This window comes from Rosa chinensis, chromosome 6 (assembly GCF_002994745.2).
Source record: "Rosa chinensis cultivar Old Blush chromosome 6, RchiOBHm-V2, whole genome shotgun sequence".
Classification (NCBI taxonomy): domain Eukaryota; kingdom Viridiplantae; phylum Streptophyta; class Magnoliopsida; order Rosales; family Rosaceae; genus Rosa; species Rosa chinensis.
The window spans coordinates 25,426,315-25,448,803 of NC_037093.1; the positions used below are offsets into that span (position 1 = coordinate 25,426,315).

The following is a 22,489-nucleotide window of genomic DNA, read 5'->3' on the forward strand; positions in this document are numbered from 1 at the left end:
GTGCTAGAGGCAGAAGTGCCCTACCTAAGTGCAATAGGCGCATTATTGTACTTAGCACAATGCACAAGACCGGATATCTCATTCGCTGTGAACTTGCTAGCTAGATATAGCTCTGCGCCTACACGACGCCATTGGACTGGTGTTAAAGATATCTTTCGATACCTAAGTGGTACGATCGATATGGGCTTGTTCTATCCCTTCAGAGAGAAGATGGATTCGGACCCATCAAGTGCCAGGGACGCCACACATGGTGGACTGCGTTCCCTCTCCCCATCCCAAAACGATATAAGTGTTTTGGAAGGTTTTGCTGATGCTGGGTACCTCTCTGACCCACACAAAGGTCGCTCCCAAACTGGTTATGTTTTTACCATGGGAAAAACCGCGATATCTTGGAGGTCTACAAAGCAGACCTTAGTCGCCACCTCTTCGAATCATGCAGAGATTATTGCTCTTCACGAAGCAGTTCGTGAATGTATATGGCTTCGATCCATAGTTACGCATATTCGAAGTAATTGTGGTTTGAAGTCTACCACAGATGAGCCAACGAGCATTTATGAGGATAATGCTGCTTGCATTGAACAAATGAAGCAAGGCTACATCAAAGGCGACAACACCAAGCATATATCGCCTAAATTCTTCTACAATCAGCAACAACAGAAGCTCCTCAAGATCAAAGTAAACCAGGTTCGATCTGAGGACAATGAGGCAAACTTATTTACTAAGTCATTGCCCAAATCCACGTTCGAGAAACATGTGGCAAGAATTGGCTTGCGGAAATTATCTGAACTCCCATGATCGTAGTCATCAGGGGGAGGCGCAGACATCAGGGGGAGATGTCTACATGTTCAGCTCGAAACGTGAAGGGTGTGTTGTGCTCTTTTTCCCCTTCGACCGAGGTTATTTTTGTCCCACTGGGTTTTTGTTACTCGGCAAGGTTTTTAACGAGGCAACGAGAGAAGCACCACGTTTGGACAACACAAGGGGGAGTGTTTAAGGATATCTCTATTTGTGTTTGGCCCAAACTCTAAGTTACTTGACCTAGTGGTAATAGGATTTAATTAGAAGGATCTAGAATCCTAATCAATGTAGAATTACTTTCCTTGTATGATTGAGATTCTATGCATTGTAATCCTCTATATAAAGAGGCCCCCTATTATCAATGAGAACACACAGCAAATTCCTCTCAAATTCAGTTTCTCTAAAACACCTCTTTATTAAATAAATAAATGATGAAAACTTGTTTAAAAATTAGATCGGGCTAATGTATCACAGATTTTTATTTAATACATTCTTTTGCAATAATTTTTTTATTTATTGTGAAATTAATTGCTAATTAATTCTGGCACATTGATATATGGTAATTATTAATTATATTTCTTTTTTCTCACATTAATAAGGTTGATACATTGCTGAAAAATTGAATAACTTAATTTTCTTATATTTGTTTTTCTTCAAGTTGAAAAACTTCATGCCTCTAAGATTTTTAAAGAGTCAATATATGTCAATATCTTCATGATCTATATAGTCATGATCAATAGTAAAATAGGTAAAGAATAAGGCATGGTGGTTGTTTTGCAAACGAAGTGATTGATGATGATGTATTCATGTATCCAATATATATTTGATGGTTTTATAACCTCCTTCAGTATATTTCAACTAATTTGGTTGTTTGTTAATTCTTCATATGAACTACAATTATTTCATCTGTCATTAACGTTCATGTATGATCTTGAAGAGAAGTCGATTATATCATGATCGAAGACGAGAAGAAAATTTAACCTATAAGAAAATATCTAATTAATATTTAAATATATAAAGCATTTAATTCTTATTTTATTTTTGTAAATTGTTCTTTATTTTTATTTATTTATTAATAAGGAAGGGTAAAGCTGGATGTTTGATGACAAAAAAATATAGGCGTGTGTATTAAGTAATTAGAGAGGTGTATTAATATTTATAATATATATATATCATCACAAAACACTGATACCGCTATATAAAAAATTAATCAATTATATATTAGATGATTAATATATCAATACATTAATATACCGTACAAATCGATGCAAACTTTGATTTAAATTCTCAAATATATTTGTCTATCTTTGGCTCTTGAGGTCCAGGAAAGTCAGTTGCAACTAAACAAGTTGGCGCTAGTGTCAGCAAAAAAGAAAGTGCGCAAATCACTCTCCAAAATATAGCATTCCCCTAACTTTTATATTTTAAAATTTCTTATTACTCCCGACAGACGACAAAATAAATCACTTTTATCGTAATTATTAAATTTCTAACCGTCAGCAAGCTGATCTGGGCCACTCATAATTTACGAATTCTATTTCCTAGTCAGAATAGCACTTCCAACTAACCCAGCTACCGTGCTTTACTCTTGCTATTATTAGTAAATTAATTAGCAGACCTTGATTATTATTAAAGTACCTTTACCAGATTAACCAATCCTCACCAACCATATTGAATATCCTCATCCATATCGATCCGTACATGCCAATGTACCCTCTCTGACAATCTACTCTGTTAAACCCTTTTTTAGTTATAATTAATCAGATGCTCTTGATTTAATTTGATTCCTCTCCCAGATTCACGTAGTGTTAAAGCTGCTTCAAAAACCATGCACAGATCTCACTTGAATGTGGTTTCCAAGTGAAATTAAGAAACAGAGATTTGTTAAAGCAAACAGGCCGGAAATGATCCAGTCTTTCATTGATAGTAGTACACTAGCTTCTCTCACAGGGTTTGTAACAAACAAGTTAACAACCAACCTCTGTGAGTAAAATCGATCACATAATTTATACAAAATGGAACCCATTTATATGTCCATGGGTTAAATCCAGGTTAGAGTCACTAATCAAACATCAAAAGGGTTCGGAGCAAACCGCTCCCAATAACACCCCCAAAAAAAGAATTCAAACGAATCAAGGCCCTGGAAATGGATGGAAAAAATGAAGAAGGATGTTGAAAAAAAGAGAAGCTAAGGCAAAGCTTCATCTTGGCCATCTTCTTCAAGAAACTCCATCGATCTCTCGAGCTTTAGGATGCTCATCTGAGCGTGGAAGTCAGAGAGCGAAAAACGACTTCCTCGCAAGGAATCGTGAGGCCCATGTCGTGATCGAACCCGAACTCTTCTTCGGCTTGACGGAGGAGGCACTGGAACTCAGGGTGAGTCAAGAAGGAGATGGGAACAATGTACCTCGTCCTGTTCTCTCCCACATAAACCGGGAAATGGCCCTTGGGGACGTCGATGGGAAGACCATTTTCATCGTAGCCGTGTTGCTTCTTCCCCAAGCTCGAGCATCGCTTGAGGATCTGCTTGAGGACTGCGGTTTGGGGGAGCTTGTTGTATTTTCGGATTGCCATTTTCGAAGAGAAAGTAGGTAGTTTGGGAGTGGAGAAGGGAGAGGTTTGAAGATAAGAGGCTAGGGAAGAGAGGGCGGTGTAGTGAAGTGGAGGGTGATGAGGGGTATTTATGAAGAATAAGAGAGAGGGGTCATGTGGAGTGCGGGAGGCAAATGCAAAGGACATAGGACATAACACGGGTATGTTGGGGTGTGTAAGGGTATTGGTGGGAGCCAAAACCCACTGGGTGTACACTTCTCTGTTGGTCCTCCTAATGACACCATGGACCCTCTATTTTGACTCCCTTTCTCACTTTCATTTTCTTGATGCAAATGTTTTTGGAATAATCATATGAGATGAAACCATATTCTAATAAGAAAGTTTTTTTTTATTCTTTTATTATCTTTATTTTTTTTTCCTAAATTTGGACACTATTTATGTATTAATCATCTTTGACCAAATCACATGACTTTCCACAAAGGAAGATAATTAATATGATATATGTAATGAATTTTTTTTTTTCGTAAAATATAGTTTTTGTAAACTTTCAACGCATGCAATCATTAAGAATTTAATTTGTAATTTTCATCAACTTTATTATCGTCATTATTCCTACCGATCTGATGGACTCCACCTGAATTAGATTAGATTGCGTACTCAAACTTAAATCTTATTGTTAAGCGAGTTCTTGTTGTGTTCAACATGATCATAATTTGTGAATTCCACCGCAGTTGTTTATTTCACCAATGTCACACACACATGCTCAAGCAATGATGCAAATGCCGCTCCAACTTGACCAACCCCAGAATCACTATGAGAGATTTGGGGTTGATGTCACAAAAAATCCCAGAGAACAAATCGTCCCGGGAAGGGGGTTTGTGGAGCCGATGGAATGTAGTCGTTGAAACCCAGAACTCCAAAAAAGAGCAGCTGTATGGCAACCAAGTTTGACATGACCCAAATGGAGGATGCTATTCCAATCATGAACAGCATCAAATCGAAAAAGGAAACAATCTACACGAATCATAACCACAACTTTGCAAGGAACTGGCCGCCAATGTCGTCGTCATAGCGTCAACAGCTTTCACAGGAAAAGGGAAGAGAGCGATCAAGCCATTTTCAAAGCTGCTAGTTTTAACCACCACAGGTGGTCGAGTTGGTAAGAGCCTCCAGGTGTGGAACCCCCACACCCGGGTTCGAATCCCGCCGACGCTTATTGGAGTTAAATCCCAATATATTCTTGGTGGCCAGGGGGGAGGAAGCGTTCTGACAAGATCCCCCGAGCACGGATTAGTCTCTGGGCCTAGGAAGCCTTTGAGGACACCGTGTGATTGACAAATAAAAAAAAAAAAAAGCTGCTAGTTTTTTTTTTTTTCCCGACAACAGTTGATAACAAAACATATGCACATTCAACCAAACAATCTTTCTCCAACGTCGAACAACGGTTGAACCACACGTACACAGATTTAACTTTCAGTTGTCTAGGTCTGCCGTATTACCCCCTGCATTTAACAGTGGAATTTTCGACACCGACTTTTTTATAACCAAGAATCCAACACTGTTTTTCAAACTTCAGCTTTTTAGCTCTTTCAAATCCTGATATGAGATCATATGATATAGTTGTGGAACCCGCATTTCATGATTTATCTCTCTAACTCTGTTCATTTCATGACCTAAAATCACGGACCGATAATAAGTGTACTTTTGAGTACACCTCTATAGGTGGTTTGGCCTTTTGTGATTGTTGGGACACCTGGTCTGTGTGATTCCATTGTCACGGATAAAACAGTCTTTCAAAACGGAGCACAAATACACCAAGTCAAAATATGTTGCAGAAACATGTTACTGCTGGCTTTCCACATTTCAACTGTATATACTCTAGATGCTCATACTTATTCAGGGGGAAGATACCAACCAGTTCAACCACCAGTTCACTTTGGGGATTCCTATATTTCACTTACATTTGGGTTTCTTATTTTACCGCCCTTGTTTACCACTAGGCAATTACCGCATATTATCTCTACCATTTACCAAGTGAAATACTACCTTACAAGAACCTGAAATCAAGCAAAACATGAAGAACAAAAACATAAACTGAAAAAATTAAAAAGACAAAGCAAATCTCTGTAATATTGAAACTTCGCAGTGTAAGGTTTTACTTGTACCTAAAGAGCTTTCTGACTCCCACGCTCTCAACCAAAACCTGTGGAACACAAACTTTTGGTTCTACACATGGCCGCAGAGCTTGTACTATTCAGTTACGAGCCTCGGCCAAGTTACGACGCATCAAAGGAATTAAAATCTAACGAGCCTGGTGGACTGTTTAGGTTATACTTGCGTTGAATTAGTGTCTTAAACTCTTAATAACATATAGCCTTCCACGTGGTCCTGCGGAAACCAGTACCACTAATCAAAAGAGGAGCCCCAAATAGGACATAAGTCTACTTCAAACGTACACCACTAACTCTGCACCGTTTCAGCAGATTGAAAATCCCGTCCATGTTTTAAGGCTTAGAAGGTGGTCCGCAAAGCTAGATTTAGTGCCTGATACAGCACTGTCCTGCATTTCTGTCTTTTCTTTTTGTATTTCTTAGCCCTCTAACAAGAACTTACAACCATCAACACACTCCCATAAAGGTTTAGTTACAGATGGTGTTTCTCAATAGTAACTTCCAAACACATTCAGTTTTAGCTCTGCATTTTCTTTCTGAACCTTGCCAAAAACTTTCTTAACATAATCTAGTTTTTCATCTACACACGAAAAGCTGTTACCGACCGATTCCACAATGCATGTCATGCCAGCAACTATTAGCCATAGAAAATAACTCTACTTTTACCTTAGAGGGTCCATGTTGGTGGAATTGAAATCTGTTGTACAATCGGTCCCAAAGGCATGCATAGGTATCGGTTACCTGCATGTCACCATCTTCCCAAGAAGCCCTCCATGTTCTGTGAATGAGATTGATTTGGGAGAAGAAGAGAAGAATAAAGAAACACGAGAGGGACTAGAAAGGCCCACCATAATTACCAAAAAAAAATGCGGTGCCCCGCAAGGTTAAATAGACTGACGGTATTGTTTTTCTCTTTTAGTGATTGTGACTCGCTCTTGGTTTGGCACATGAAGGCCATGTTACTCTTTCCCCAAAACACTCCTGTAAAGACAACAATGTAAGGACCTGTGTGATCATCTCCAACTGCTTCAAACTGCGGTGCTTTTGCTTGCCCAAAAAGATTACTGACCACTCTTGAACTGTAACTGCAAATTTGGAAGTTGGAATGTCTTATCAGTCTTCCGAGTTTTGGTGACAACCCCTTTTCTTTTCTCAGCTCTCTTTGTCCTTTTCACTGATACTTCCTTAAGATTTGTACCAAATGATATCAAGTTGAAAATTAACCAAAAGCTGCCAGTTATTTATCTATAAGCATATGTATAAAACAAGAGAAGTTTAATGTATAAAGAAACGTATACACACCCATGTGAGTTGCATGGAAATGCTTGAACAATGAACCCTGGAGCTGCATATTCATTTTATTGATGATGTCAGAAATACATGGGTCATATGGGTTGTTCAATACGAAGCTTTCAATAAACATGCTAAATAATACATAGAATAGTGATTAGTCAAACAATATTCATGAAAGATGGTGTTGAGCATATCCATATCTATTCGCCAAGTATTAATAGAACTCTTTTTAAGTCTTACCAAACAAAAGACTATAACCAGAAGATTGAGTAACTGATAGTGATTCCATCAAAATGTAAATTAGTGATATCAGTTCCACCCATGTGCTCTTGCTGCATGCGAAATGGGTGGTAGAAAACGCATGATGAGTAGACAATGACACTGAAGATGACATATTGTTATGCCTTGATCCTTTTTCTGCGAGTTAAGAGTTACTTGCACCTGAAAAGGTAAAATTGACTTAAAACATCAATCATTATACCATAACCATATGCATTATGGAGGAAACAAAATAATTTTTTTGGACCCCCCCCCCCAACAGCAAAAAAAAAAAAAAAAAATTTCAAATGTGACAGGGTTTCTGTGTATTAAGGATGGGCTCATACCTGATCTGCGCATAACAAAGAATTATGACAAATGACAATAGGTTATTTTCAAGAACCGTAACTAAAACATGCAAGGCCCAGGTAAGACGCAGTTCCATAATATTATAGTACGACTACCGGATGTACCTGCTATTGACCCACATGACTCATATGTGTTGTCTACAATTGATTATGCTCTCGGTATGCAGTTACATCCATGAAAATTTGATAATTTTCTGGCAGCAGCAACTAATTAAATCCATAAAAGCTGTTGCTCTTGGGAAAAAGCTAGTACTACAACAATAGATATCAAGGTGAAGATTTTATACAGATTGGTAATGAAAAGAAACAGAGACAACAAAAAAAGAAAAGAAAATAAAAGGTAGCAAAGATATGAAGCCAACTTACCCAGAATTCCGACAGATTGTTTGAAGCTGAATTACCTGCCCATGCTCCTTTGCCATGATCACCACATGAAGCATACCTACAACGCTTACTTGAAAGAGAAAATCGGTCAAGATGACATTTTATTGACTGGCATATCAGCTATATCTCATGATCTTGACTTACAGATAATCAACACAAATACATTGAACAATAAATAATAGTCGTCAAAGTAAACAACCAACACTGCATTTGATTATGGATAGAACTTTTACTTCTTCATTTAAATTTACTTGATACATAGCCGCATTGTGATGAGTAACACCACAAAGTTCAGTAAAAAGAAAAACTAAAAGGGGAAAAGGACAAAATCTCTCCGTAGCTGATACAATACATATAATCAGTATGTATGTATGTATGTCATCGTGAGCATCTACGGTGAAAGAAAATTTGAAAATTTCTGCTGCAAAATCAAGTTGGAATTGAGATCTCGAAAATCTGATGCATTCACTGGTCGGAGACAGAATTCACTTGTTGTTGTTGCACATCCATCGAACTTATCTCTCTTCGAAATTTAGCAATATGAGCTTGAACCTATTACATTTTAAACCCACCATCATTGGTCATTACATTGAAATGGAGTAATTTTATCGTGATAAACACTTATTTCTAAGTTGTAAAGTCAACTAACTTTTACATATGCTAAAACATTAAATATTTCATATCTCTACACCATGGAATCAATGGCATTAGTTGGTCACAAGATTCAGAATTCAAACCTACCCAGTTTTTATTCTGGATTTCAGTAGTTGAAAAGACACAACAGAATGCCATAGGAAGATGGGAGAATTATAAGCGCAGAGACAAGTTTTCCGATTTTAGAATTTAAGCAAACATTATTAGTCCTACAGAAACTTTCCAGTTTGGAGATGGGAGATTTATTTTCTTGAAGAATAATTTATAAGACTTAACCATAGAAAGATATAATGATCCCATTCCTCCACATGGTGGAGCCATTAGGGATTCACTGTTTGGGGAAAGTAAAAATTGGTATACACAAAATACTTTAGAGTTTGTTTAGTTCATTTAATCAGTTCCCCCCTCGTTCAACACTGTTGATCTTTAAACACCATTTCTTACAGTTTGATTGTAAGAGTAAGTATGGTCCATAATATAAGTTTGTATACATTGTTTAGGGAGTAAGTATGATCATAGTTCATTTAATGAGTTCCATCCTGTTTTTACAAGAAAATGTACACAGTAATCATAAAATTGAAACTACAAATGAGCGTACAAAACAAAGTCTTTGCTTCTGTTATATTGGCAAAATATACATAACCTGATGAATAGCCAAAGCCTGCATCAGTACTTACAAATAGAAAAGAGTACGTCAATCCTCAAAATGGCCCACCATATTGGCCGAACGACTCACCAGATTCTGAATTTTAGATTGCCACACTCAGAATTTCAGGGTTTTTTTTTTTTTTTTTTTTGAAGAAGAAGAAGAAGAAGAAAAGGAAATTACAAAGAGAAGCCTCAGAATTTCAGGCTAGATACTGTACAAATAACCCATGAAGACCTAAAACATCCTGAACATAAAAGCCCCAGACAAAAACATATATCTGCTCCTATACAACGCATGCAACCCCATCTTATTCTACAACCTCACGCCACAAAGCCATGCTATAGCCAATGCATGCAACCCCGTCTTATTCTACAACCTCACGCCACAAAGCCATGCTATAGCCAATGAGGTCAAACATCAAAACTGCTGACCTTCACAACAAACCCCATAGATAGACATTGCTACCCACGAACAGAACAAACTTGCTGATTGGTATTGCTATTCTATTTCCAGTTGTACTAAAGACTTAAGCATACCTTAACTGGCTGCAACTGTCTTTTCAGTCTAAACATTCTTCTTCTTTTTTTTTTTTTTTACTATTTCATAGAAACATGAAAATAGCCACCTGCCATGAATGGCATTAAAAGAACCTGTACTGGTCATATCTGAGGCACAAAAACAGACCCTAGGACATCATGACTCTTAACCAAAACAAAACCATCTGTGTATAATGTTTTTAGTTCTACTGAGCCCATACACATACATTTGTTGACTGTGTTGCAAGTCGCAGCAGTCATACAGTTCAAAGTGTTGTCCACAGAGAGAGAGAGAGAGAGAGAGAGAGAGAGAGAGAGGGACCAGATGGAAGGAAGAAACTTAGACCTAGAATGATTTTGGCTGAACTCACACCAAAATCAATTCAATAAACTAGTTTCTTATCAGCATTTCCTACGTAACAATGTTCAGTTTATAGCAGACCTATTGTAGGGAGGATGGCCGGTTATTGGTCTACATAACATTGTATTCCTGTACCTCTAAGCAGATGATGATTTTTAAGATTAAACACAGTTATCCTGGCTTGCACATTACATAAACCACCAACTCAGTCCATAGTATTAGTTCAAAGTTTCTCACTTGTCACATAATAAACCCAAAAATATCTTTTACAATCCATCATCAGCTTCAAAGCCTTTACCGTGAGCACATAAACAAATTGGCTTAAGACTAAGCTTATGTGCCTTCTTTATTAACCTATCGAGGACAATCTTAAAATTCACAATTCTCAAATATACATTCCCAAAATTGCCCAAAAGATATAACCGCTGAGGAGAGGGCGAGTAGGATGGAATTAGATACATAAATGAGAAGTGTGAATTACTTCCAAAATTCAAATTATTGAATGCAGGCCTCTCAGAGCTCTCTGTTCATACTCTTTCACTGCAAAAAGAGTATGAACAGAGAGCTCACATCAAGAACTCTCTCTCGAAAAGAAAAAAAAATGGTGAATCATAGGCACTAACATGCATTCATGGCAAAAGATTCACTACAAAGAAAAAAATATATATGCAGCAGTAAAACTCATGATCCTCACAAAAATGCAACAAAATTTATAACATCAATCAGGTCTAAATTCCTTATTATATATCCAGAAATTTCAGACAGAGTAATGCTCACCTGCTGACGAGCTGCAGCCAGTTGTAGAAGCTCATCAGCTTCTGAAAAATTCATGAACCACTGGGCCAGGGGATGATCTTTTGTGTCACCTCTCTTTCTTTTACTTGGATCTTCAACTGGCACTAAATGAAATGAAAAGGAATCTTATACATCCACAACAAGACAAAAAAAGGATTGCCGGCAGCAAGGCAGAGAAACTTATACCAGGAGGCAGAGTCAAACCAGAAGGTAATCTGGGGGAGGCTATAGCAGGGTGATTCTGGACGCGAGCTAAAAAACTCTCTGACGGCTCAGGGAGCACAATCTCATCATAGGATTCCACGACCACGGGTTTCTTGGTCGACATAGGACCAGATTCATCTTCGGGGTACAACTTCAAATGATGAAATCTGTGAAGAAATTGAAACACTGAAAAATCAGAAGCCTAATAGTTTTCTATTTCCATGTTCCGGGGCTTTGGTAGGTATTGTGAGTACATTACCACCAATATCCTTTGTTTAAAAGAAACTATTACAGATCACATTCATCCCCAAAACTATGCCCAAAAAGAAACAGCTTGTTTGGTTGTTGAGAATCATTTGACATCAAATTAAATTGACAGTAAAGAATATGAATTAAAAGGAATAATCAAACGCAAAACATTCACTGCATATAAAGGAATCTAATCAAACTTCTAGTTTGTACTTTGATTGAAGAATTAAACACATGTAGATTAACTTCCCACAACAACATTGTACATAGTAGGAGGTGTTTCTGGATAATAACTTGGAGATGAAGAATAAACATATTGACATCAGATATTAAATCCAACCAGAAGTTGCTTCTTTGCCACTGCATGTAGTTCTATTATTCTTTTCTCAAGGAAATTTTGACACTAGTTCCAAATTAAAAGAACATACACATGAAATGCCAAATTGGCTAGCCAAATACTAAAAGGATTATTTTGATAGTAGTAAATGACATACAGATGGTATTTAAAGAAACTCACAAGTTTAATGGCTTCTCGCAAACATCACTGTGGAAAAATAGTGTAATTGCGATTTCAAATTCACCCCAGCCACATTCGGATAACTCGAATGGCGGTGACTCAACCACCCTTGTGGGATTATTGAAACTGGAATGCAACTGGAAAACAACACGCTTTATCACCACTCCCAGATCCTCATTGGTTGCCCCACGAACATACACAGTCCACTTATGTGATTGGTACCTAATTATATATCCCAAATATATTCAAATATTCTAATTAACATTGTAAGTAATGCAAGAAATCAATAAACCTAGCAACAGTCAAACAATACTTACTCGCTTGCCTTCTTACCGAGCCAGAATGCAATATTGCCATACACTATCGGAACACTAATCTCAACATCTTTGAGTTTCTTATGAAAAATCTACACAAAGTTCCATGAAAAGCAATACAATAAAAAATCACAATTTAACTTCAAAACATACAGATTCATAGTCTTAGTCTTTCCCTGCTCTATTGGTAGCAACATTGTTATTAGAACAATGGGAAATGACTCAAATTTCAACTCATATCAAAATGTATCCTCAAGCTCCATAACATGACCATAAACAACAACATCCAATGTGAAACAATACCCAACAGGGTCTCGAAGCTGAGGTTCAGAGCAGTAAATTCGGAAATGGGTAATCGTAAAAAACAATAAAGTTACCTTCTTTTCAGTGTCTTCGAGTTTAACGATCTTGGTGCGCTGTGGTTTGGGCGCGGGCGCGCTTGTGTCAGGCTGATCTGGACCGTTCATTACGGGAGACGAATTATTGCTCATGAGAGCTCTTCTCTCGTTTAGGGTTTCTGGCGCGAAGTTGCAGACTCTACTGCGGGGTCTCGAAGCTCCCCTGCAATTCGAGGTATTATCGTATACGACGAGTGTTTCAATTTGTCTCATTGTCCCACGAGTTATACTGCGCGCAAGGGGTATTTAAGTCACTTCAATAGAATTAAATGACCAAAACACCCTTCACCGAAAGCAGTCGTGCTTTGTGGATGGTGTGAAGTATGTAGGAGCACACAATGTAGTCAACTGCTGATTACAGATGAGGCGTCCAGGTTCATTTCATCAAATAGCAGAGGAATTGTACAAAAGAGAGCATATTGTATTCGTATTCCGTATGATTTCAAGTTACTATGACCCAAATCAAGTTAAGAGTGCAACATGCTTCCAAAAATGCAAATTCACTTGTACACCTTGTTGCGCATTAGGAAACTGAACTTGTAGAGCCCTTCTGCCTATGCTAAGAGCCTAAGACATGCCATGATCTGTCCTACCAGTTTCTATAGTTTGCGCGCATTGAAATAGATGATAGGGACAAGAAAAAAGAGGACCTGATAAATGGAGGATTGGAATCGTTCTCAAGGAGATAGAGATTCAAAGTAAGCAGTGACATAGCTTCTACATGCATTATCATCTCATCCCTCAACCTATCCTTTCTCAAAGATGATCCCAAAAGGTTGACAGGAATTTCAGCTCAGCAAACCTCTCCTCATACTTTCTATGACTTGTAAAATTACACACACACTGGCTATTTCAATTAGTGACTTCAATACGGCTATATCCGACATCTTTCCTTAACCCCTTTTCTTTCATCAACTCCCTCAAATGATTAATTTCATGCCACATACCGAACCTGGCATATAAATTTGATAGCAAAACATAAATACCATCATTATGAGGATTCAACTCAAGTGCCCTTTGAGCAGCCAGTTTACCCAATTCAAGATCACCTTGATCTTTGCAAGCATTAAGCAAGGCTCCCCACATAGGGACAGTGCAGCTGCTGTGACCTTTATTAAGCATCTCATCAACGAGCTTCCACGCCTTGCCCAATTCACCAGCTCTACGCAGCAAATCAACTAGACAGCCGTAGTGTTCTGGACCTGGTTTCAAGCTGAACTTGAGTTCCATGGATTCAAAATACTCAATGCCAAGCCGCAATTGACCGGTGCGAGCACAAGCTGAGATGACTGTCACAAATGCCACCCCATCTGGGCTAATTCCTTCCATCATCATATCTTTGAATAGTTCAAGTACCTCTTTATAGTATCCATTTCTACCATACACACCAAGCAGTGAAGTCCACATAACCACATCTCTTTTCCCCTCTCCTTTTCCATCAAAATTTAAAACTTTCTGAGCCTTGGCTACCAGCCCACATTTACCATACATTTCAATCAATGAACTCAGCAGAAACATATCACTTCCCACATCATAAACCGAACGCATCAAATAACCATGTACCTGCCTACCCAATTCAACTGCAGCTAGCCCAGCACAGGCACGTAATGCCGCGGACAATGTCAAGTGATCATACTCCAAACTCAGTGCCGGCATCTTCCTGATCAATTCTACTGCCTCTGTCCACAACTTGGCATCACCATAACCTGATAAAAGTGCGTTTGCACAAACAGTGTTTCTCAGCGGCATTTCATCAAACACTTGGCCTGCATCTCCTATAACCAATGACTTGGCATACAAGTCAGTCAGAGCACTCCCAACAAAAACACTAGAGCACCAGCCTGACTTTACCACATGGGCATGTATCTTTCTACCGAAGCCAACATCTTTAATAGAAGATGCAGCAGTTAAAGAACTACACAAAGCATACGTATCTATAGGAACGCCGCTACTGTGCATGAATGATAAGGTTTTGAGAGCAAGAAAACTGAACCCATTTCGGCAGAAGTCAGCCATTAACACATTGATTGGTAATTCGCTTTTGGGTTTCATGCATTTGAAGAAGTGGGTCAGTGTCTGGAGGTTGTGTTGGGGAAGGCATTTGGTGTATGAGAGGATAAGTTTAGCGTGAAAATGAGGGGATATGATAAGCAACCCTGTTGTTAGAAGGTGAGCATGGAGTTTCTTAACGGCGCTTTGATTCTTGGTTTGAGAAATGTGGTGTATATAACGAGTAATGAAATCAGAGCTTTGTGTTCTATATAGAGAGAAATAGTTGGACATCGGGTGTCATACCAGAATTTGTATAAATATAGGACTTTTCATCTCTAACAGGCCCTTCTTGGGGAATCTAGTTTTAGTATTATAGGACTTGGGCTCATCCCAAGTCTCATGACTTTTTCAGAACCAAGACCCAGCTACAGTGGGCCGGGGTCACAGATTTGGCTGACCCAACCCAAGGACGACAATAACGCGTCGGAGAGAGAACGTGACAAAAACACGATGGAGAGAGGTAGAGGTAAGTGCACGTGCCTTGGTGCGTTGGAGAGAGAAAAGTTAAGGCTTTTGGTCTACTCTGGTGGGCTCGGTAGCTCTGCTTTGTCCCCTAACGACCGTGGGGGGTTCCATTAGTCATATTAATTGATGGTTGAGATTCGTCCATTTTGAATATGGACGGCTCTGATGTGGTCCTCCTCTTTCTATGCAACGGATATATTATAATCTAACGGATCAGATTTTTTTGAAAAATTTGATCAACAGCTCTGTTAAATAAAGGCATATTAATTCCAGTTTTATTAAAAATTTAAAAAAAAAAATTGCCAGAAACACTATAAGAATAATGATGAGAATAATTTTTAAATATTATGATAAAAATTAAAATGTAAATTTTTACCTTATTTAATTAAATTGACATATTTTTAATATAATATTCATAAACATTATACTCGTATTATATTTTAATCAAGAATAGTGAAAATAGCACCCCATATAGCACCTCATTGTTGGAGATGAGAATTGAGTCATATATGAGTAGTGCGACACGGGGATGTTAAAATGAGAATAACACCCCCAAATAGAACTTATTATCACTACTTAAAAGATCTTAAATCATATAGAGGGCTAGTGTGGTCATCATGCAAGTGTTATGCTAATTTTTGCTGGGTCTTGTATTACTGTACTACTGCCTCATACATATATAGTCTATTGAGAGATCCATTTTTTTAGTCATTTTAAGAACTCATTTGTGTGACTCACTTTTCAATCATAGATCAGCATCTCAACCATTCACTTCTTCGGACTCTATAAATAAATCACTTTTGCAAATTTCAGCTAAATTGGTGACCGTTAAGGTGTCGAACTAGATTAAATCAATTGACAAACTAAATCTGTCAACTGAACCATTCATGTTTATAATTGTAAATCACAATTTTGAATGCCTTAACGATTATCAATTTGCTTAAAATTTGAAGAATTGATCTACTCATATAGACCTAACAATTGAACGGTAGAGTTGTTGATAAGTGACCAAAAAATTGATCAAATAATCAATCCCTTAAAATGACCAAAAAAGGGTAGGGCTAAATGCTGATTACTAATCTATAGTTTGGGTCCAAAATCAATTCAGTCCCCGGACTTCTAATTTCATCAGAAAACTCCTGCCCTTTCAATCTTGATCAATAGGTCCAATTCATTAGTCTTTCGTTAAGCAAGTCCATTAAGGCCTCATTTGAGATTGCTTCGCTTTTAAAGAAATCAGCTTTTGTTCAAAATTTTAGATTTTTTTTTGTGTTTGGTAAATAATAAAAAGCAACTTTAATTGAAAGTTATAAGTCATTGGCAGCAGATTTTAGAAGCAGCCCAGAGGTTGCTTTTAGAAGCTGCTGTGAATCAAAACACACTCTGCAGTTGTTTTATGTACTGACAGCACTTTTAAAAATATTTATTTACTAAACACGAAACTGTTTTAAGTCACAGCTGATTATTCTCACAATACAGCAGCAACAATTTTTTTTTAAAGTCACAGCAATCCAAAACTAGCCCTAACTTATAGTAGCTCATGTGGGGCCCATATTTTATAAAATGGCAATGAGGTAACATGCCTAGTCAGCTCAGGGGTTTACATAGACTTGGTGGGCTCCTCTTTGATGATATGTCACTATATGATTGAATAAGTGGGTCTCACAATTAGAAGTTTATCAAAAATAAGATTTTATTTAACAAATGACCTAACCATTGCTTGAATTCAAGACATCTTGAATACAAGTCGCACAACAAACCACCATTTTAACTTTGCATAAATATAAATTATCCTAAGTTTTTATATTTATACCATGTCTCTTGAATTTTCTCTTGGTTGAACTACATCTCTTAAAATTTCAAATAAAAATTCATTAAACATTTTTTATTTTATGAGAAACAATATGTGTGTGTGTGTGTGTATATATATATATATTTTAGAAATGGATAAAATATTCATTAATGTGAGTTTGTTTTCGGCTCAATTATAACTCAAGTATTCATTCATCTTCATCAAAGTACTTAGAAACAAAACAAAATAAAAAACTTGATGATGAAAAATTTCAAGTACTTGAGTGTATTCAAGGAATATAGTATCAATATAAAAGGTAAGGTATAACCGAATATCATAAATAAATATTTTTGTCAAAAATTATAAGGAATATAGTATAAATATAAAATCTGAGGATAACATACAACATTGTGAGATTAGTGTGATGGTTTGTTGTGTGACTTGTATACAAGAGGTTTTGGGTTCGAGTTATGGTTGAGTTTTTTGTCAGAAATCTTTTTATTTGATAGATTTCTTATGTGACCCACTCCTAAGCTAACCTGATTGCCATTCATAAAACATGATCCCCACATGAGTTAATGGAAGAGTAACGGTTTAGACCTATTAAAACAAAGTTAAAAGTGCAGGGGTATTTTTGATGAAATTAAAAGTTCAGAAACTGAATTGATTTTGGACCTAAACCACATATTAGTAACTAATATTTAGTCGAAAAGGGTATAATCCTTAAAATTTTGAGAGAAACTTTTATTTTTAATTTTTTTTGTATGAAATAATTTCAATATTTAAGAGTCAAAATGCATATAACCTTGCACTCTTTTTTCAGTACGACAAGAATAGTGTCACTTTAGTAACACAATTTGTTACACTCTATACCCAAATTACCCATTTATCAGTCATTTAGACGGTAAATAATCAAAATTTTTACTTTTACTTTCGTTTCGAACATTTTGGGGGGAGGGGGGGGAGTTCCTAGACTTTTTAATTGGTTCACATTTTGAAGAAACTTTCTTCACGTCAGTTGTAGAGGTCGTTAATCCGAATCCATACCAAAATCAGAGTTCGTATGAATAAAATACCATTTATAAAAGTTTAGTTATTTCGTCGAAGCTTTCAGGGAAGAAACTGACATTTCACATTATGTTATATATATATAGGAGGTAACCTAGCAGAGGGCATCCCCCTCCTTCTCAGTGATGGTACACACATGGAGAGAGAGAGAAAGTGAGATGTGGGTTTGACCTGACCTGAAAGCTACACCCTGCAGGTCTACCACCTTCCAACCACCATAGGCTTCAAAATGGATCAGAAAATGACCGCACCGCCCTCATTTATCAATCCATGGTCTTCATTTAGATCGATTTGGTCTTATATAGTGAGAATCGAGGCTATGAAACCAAACGGACCCGTGTTGCGCAACCCGGTTAAATCTTCCTCCTTTAACCATTATTGGCTACCGTTCTACTTGGGCTCTGTAGCCCTTCAACCGCTGATTGAAACTCCCAAATGGTTTGGATCAATTCAAAGAATGGAAGCCGTACCATCGAGGTAAAATTTTGGTACCCGAAACTTCTAGGGGGTTTGAATTTCTTGTTTAGATTTAGGCTTTGGTGTAGTTGTAATTGTTATTAAGAATGTTGAAATAAATTGATTGGTGTATGGATTATGCTCTGAATTGCAGGTTGAGGTGGCGACACGTAGGACCTACACATTGCCAGTTGTGGTGGTGCATGAGGAAGCGTATCACCTCATTTGGCCATCTTTATTAGCTTGTTATATAGAGTTCTACATTAGGAACATGTTTGTATGATTTTCATTGCCATTGGAGAATTTTGGTGAGCGATTGAAATTTTTGAAATTTTGAGAATTTCGGATTTCGATTTGTGACGATCCGACCGTTGGATCTTTGTGATTTTTCTATAAGTTGTTCAAATTATTAAATTAATGAAACTATTGAAATTTGAGCTAATTCCGACATGAGATCGGATTTTTTGAGAGTTTATGATAAATTATTTAAAGAAATTTTGAAGTTTCTTCTTGAGTTTGAATTTATGGTTTACAGGTCATTTCCAACGAGAATGTCGGATTTGAATTATTATTTATGATTTGATAAATAAGTAAACTTATTGGCGAGTGTTAAATTGAGTTCGGGACATAAATTATAGTTTTCGATAAATATTCATATTTGAGATTTAAGTAAGGTTTGAGAAATAATAAACATGTGAGTGGACATTTGCTTTTTAGATAAAATTGCATGCAATATTTTATTTTTGAATATTAAATTATTGTATTGAGATTTTTATGAAGATATTTGCATATGGATGATTTATCGAGTTATTTGAATTTTGAGTTATAGAAATTTTCCTTTAGAAAGATTATGAATTAAATCATATGAGAGTACGTTAATGAGTTTGGAATTATGAATTTAAGGAGGTTAATTATATTATCAAGTACATGCATGCCTTACTTAGTCGGCAATATCCTCTAAGTAATATTCCTGTCGGCAGTACCGTCCATAATATATTTCCGAATGACAGCACCATCCAATGCGTCATCTGGTCAGTAGTACCCTTCAGATGGCAAGAAATGGTTAGTCGGCAGTACCCTCTAACCGTTACCTCCTGGTAATGTGGACGGCAGTACTCTCCAAATAGCATGAGATGGTTAGTCGGCAGTACTAGCTAGCCATCACCTTCTCGTATTCTGGATAGTAGTACCATCTGATGCTTCATTTGGTCGGCAGTACCCTCTGGATGGTATGAGATGGTTAGTCATGTGTTATTGAGATACTTCAGATAGAGTGAGAAGAATATTCCGGAGGCAGTACCCATCGATGGTCATTCAGTATATAGTACCCTCCAGATGGCAGTAAACTATAGATATTTAAGCTAAAGTGAGTAATTAGATGGTGTAATCAATCTTTTCAGCTCTTCCATTTAGTGGGTGCCTAGTGAGTACTACTAGTAAACTAATCTTAGTAACCGCTCGGTGTGTGCTATTGGTGTCATGATCCTAGTGACCGTTTGATGAGTGCTACTGGTGACATGATCCTATTGGTCATCTGTTGAGTATCACTGATGACATTATCCTAGTGGTCGTTTGATGAGTATTACTAGTGACAGGATCCTAGTGGCAGTCTGGTGAGTGCTGGGAGTGAGGTAACTCAGTTAGTAGTCACTTTGTGAGAGTTACAGGTGAGGTGTTAGATATCTATTTTGTATTATCAATTAGTATTACTCGTTTCGTATTGTAGTTTGATGATCGAGATTTAAGGACAGTTACCCATATATATTTTTTGGTTAGATTTCGCAAGTAGGCTCCAGGAGTTGGAAGCTAGATTTGTATAATAGGAGTGTTAAGTTGTTTTATAAGTTTGGGTAATCCATTTGGACATACATGGTATTGTTGGCCATAATCTGCACATGAATTGGTCTATCACCCATTGTCAAAATGACCCTGCAGATATAACCCCCGAAAACATAGCAAACCAACCTCTACTGACAAGTTGGCCTCAGGCCAAAACACATCTTGACGCGCCACCCAAAGTCATCCCTGCAGGAAGACTAAAGATCATCAGACTGAGACATATCAGTCCCACATCGAAAACAAAACTAAGGTAACTCATCACTTTACCTATAAAAGATCCACTTCTCTCTCTTCATTGATTACCCATTTAAGAGCTACTTATTGCTACTTCGTCTATATAAATACATTGTCTGACTTTAGCATTAGATGAGCGAAGACCGCCAACCACGGTCTCCCCTCTTGACACCATTGTATTTCCCTTGATAGATAGCGGCATCCTGTGACTCTACAAACATATCTGAAGATTTGGATCCTCATCCACGTTATCGGAAGCCGACACTTAATAGCGGTATTCTAAGCATTAACATTGGCCATTTGTGGAAATTTTTGAACTAAAAGATACTTCCTCATAACCTACCATGGCTAGCGCTACTGGAGATGGCGTTGGCAACCAAACAAGCCAATCTGCCAACCCTTGACCCACAAATCTGACCGACTCCACAATAGCCATCAACTGCACATTGTTCAACACACCGGTCAACACCGACAGTCGACTCCTAAACACCCCTAAAGTGCCCCTAACTTGGTCTGTGGTAGAAAACCAACCTAGTACCAGCCATCAAGCCCCAGGCCAGGATTTGGCCGCCATGTTAGAGATAGCATTGACATATCTGCACAAGGCAAAGGGAACAAGAGCAAAAAGAGAATGCGGCAGCCCTAAATCAGTTGGCAGCACTATTGTCAAAACTCAAAATTTGACGAGCTGAAGAAGGCGCTAGGGGACAATGTAAATTCGGCGCAAAATGAACACTCTCAAAGCGCAAGGATTAGCCCAAACACTAGGGTAAGGGTCACACCTGCACTAATAATTCAAATGGGCGTTGCCTTAAATCCTCCCTAGCTAGCAGGATTAGGGCCAAATCCACCTCCACAACTAGTACAAGTACAGGTAGCGGATTGACATCCACACGATAATTCCATCAGCACTGGCCAGCAGAGAGCAACAAGAAATATGTCGGTTACCCGGCAACAACAACAACTCCTCATACCAAATCAACTGTCCCCCAAGCCCATAGTCAATCCCACTACTTTAATCCTAGAAAAAATGCGAGAACTAGAAGAAAGGTTAATTAGAGTTGAAACGGGTGCCCCACTGCCAACCTCAAACCTGTTATTTGCCGCACGCCTGGGGCCATTCACCACCAGCTAAAACCTCAAAGATCACCCAGTTTAGCGGTTTAATAGACCCATTTGTCCATATGGACGCATTCAAAAAGATAACCAACAACAAAGGTTTTGATGGCGCAACCCTCTGCCACTTATTTAGCAAAATATTGGATGGGGAGGCCATGAGCTAGTTCTTCGAATGCCCCCTCAAATTTATCGACTCGTTCTTAGTGCTATCAAATATATTTATGTCACGATTCATCCTCATGACGAACAAATATCATAATTCAAGCCAACTATTCAGCATCAAAGAGGGCACCTGCGGGTCACTAAAGGCATTTGTCACAAGGCGGAGAACCGCCACATCAAGATGTCGGAATCTTGACAAAATAATGCAAGGGCACCTCAAGGGGAACTTCTTATACCACCTTAATTATAATTTCCAAAACGCCACTTACGACCACGCCAAAAAAAAAAAAAAACACACACACACACACACAACAAAGTCCCAAATGATCAGGGAACAACCTTTTATCGCTTAAAACTTTGACGGAACCCTGAACTGCAGAACCTTGGCCCCCTTGGGCCTCGTGTTGAATTCCCAACCTTCAGTGACAACACATACAATGGCTCGCCACGTAGTTGAAGAATCTGGAGTGTTCTTTAAAAGCTTGGGAGCGCCGGGTCGACATGTTAGTATAACGGTATCACCGCACTTCTTTCTCTTGTTGTATGTTAACTCATAAAAGAATAGAACTTCTGCCACTATCAGAAATTCGCACCCCAAAAAATCCTATAAAGCGGTCAAAGCCAACAACATCTTACACATATTTATGGAAACCTGACCAAGCACAACATTTGGCTCAGAGAACATATATTGCAAACTTGGAAGTAATGGCAGCTTCACATAATGATGAAGGATGGCCTCGTGAATAGCAGCACAACCCTTGACCAAGTCTATGGCTTTCTCATCCTTTTGTAACGGCCAC

General features: G+C 37.9%; 3 protein-coding genes and 1 long non-coding RNA gene across 5 annotated transcripts; all 4 read right to left on the reverse strand.

The window, feature by feature from the left end:
* Nucleotides 1–2,678: 2,678 nt before the first annotated feature.
* Nucleotides 2,679–3,479, reverse strand: LOC112173433 (auxin-responsive protein SAUR50). Its single transcript, XM_024311052.2, has one exon. It carries the CDS (start codon nucleotides 3,370–3,372, stop codon nucleotides 3,055–3,057), a length of 318 nt encoding a protein of 105 aa, XP_024166820.1. The 5' UTR covers nucleotides 3,373–3,479; the 3' UTR covers nucleotides 2,679–3,054.
* Nucleotides 3,480–8,034: 4,555 nt separating this feature from the next.
* Nucleotides 8,035–12,898, reverse strand: LOC112174104 (transcription initiation factor TFIID subunit 14b). Of its 2 annotated transcripts, none has more exons than XM_024311804.2 (6): nucleotides 12,482–12,898; nucleotides 12,108–12,196; nucleotides 11,791–12,012; nucleotides 11,025–11,191; nucleotides 10,803–10,924; nucleotides 8,035–8,377 (listed from the first exon to the last, which is right to left on the reverse strand). In XM_024311804.2, the coding sequence occupies exons 1-6, from the start codon at nucleotides 12,713–12,715 to the stop codon at nucleotides 8,291–8,293; spliced, it is 921 nt and encodes a 306-aa protein (XP_024167572.2). In that variant the 5' UTR covers nucleotides 12,716–12,898; the 3' UTR covers nucleotides 8,035–8,290. The 2 variants fall into 2 exon arrangements, with proteins under 2 accessions (XP_024167572.2, XP_024167571.2); XM_024311803.2 differs by having other exon boundaries at nucleotides 11,007–11,191; nucleotides 12,482–12,895.
* On the reverse strand, nucleotides 9,286–10,796 carry LOC112174105. The gene is made up of 2 exons (XR_002925855.2): nucleotides 9,505–10,796; nucleotides 9,286–9,447 (listed from the first exon to the last, which is right to left on the reverse strand). It is a non-coding gene; the product is annotated as an uncharacterized LOC112174105 (long non-coding RNA).
* Nucleotides 12,899–13,091: 193 nt separating the features above from the next.
* Nucleotides 13,092–14,853, reverse strand: LOC112174103 (pentatricopeptide repeat-containing protein At1g77170, mitochondrial). Its single transcript, XM_024311802.2, has one exon. The coding sequence runs from the start codon at nucleotides 14,783–14,785 to the stop codon at nucleotides 13,355–13,357; it is 1,431 nt and encodes a 476-aa protein (XP_024167570.1). The 5' UTR covers nucleotides 14,786–14,853; the 3' UTR covers nucleotides 13,092–13,354.
* Nucleotides 14,854–22,489: the final 7,636 nt, after the last annotated feature.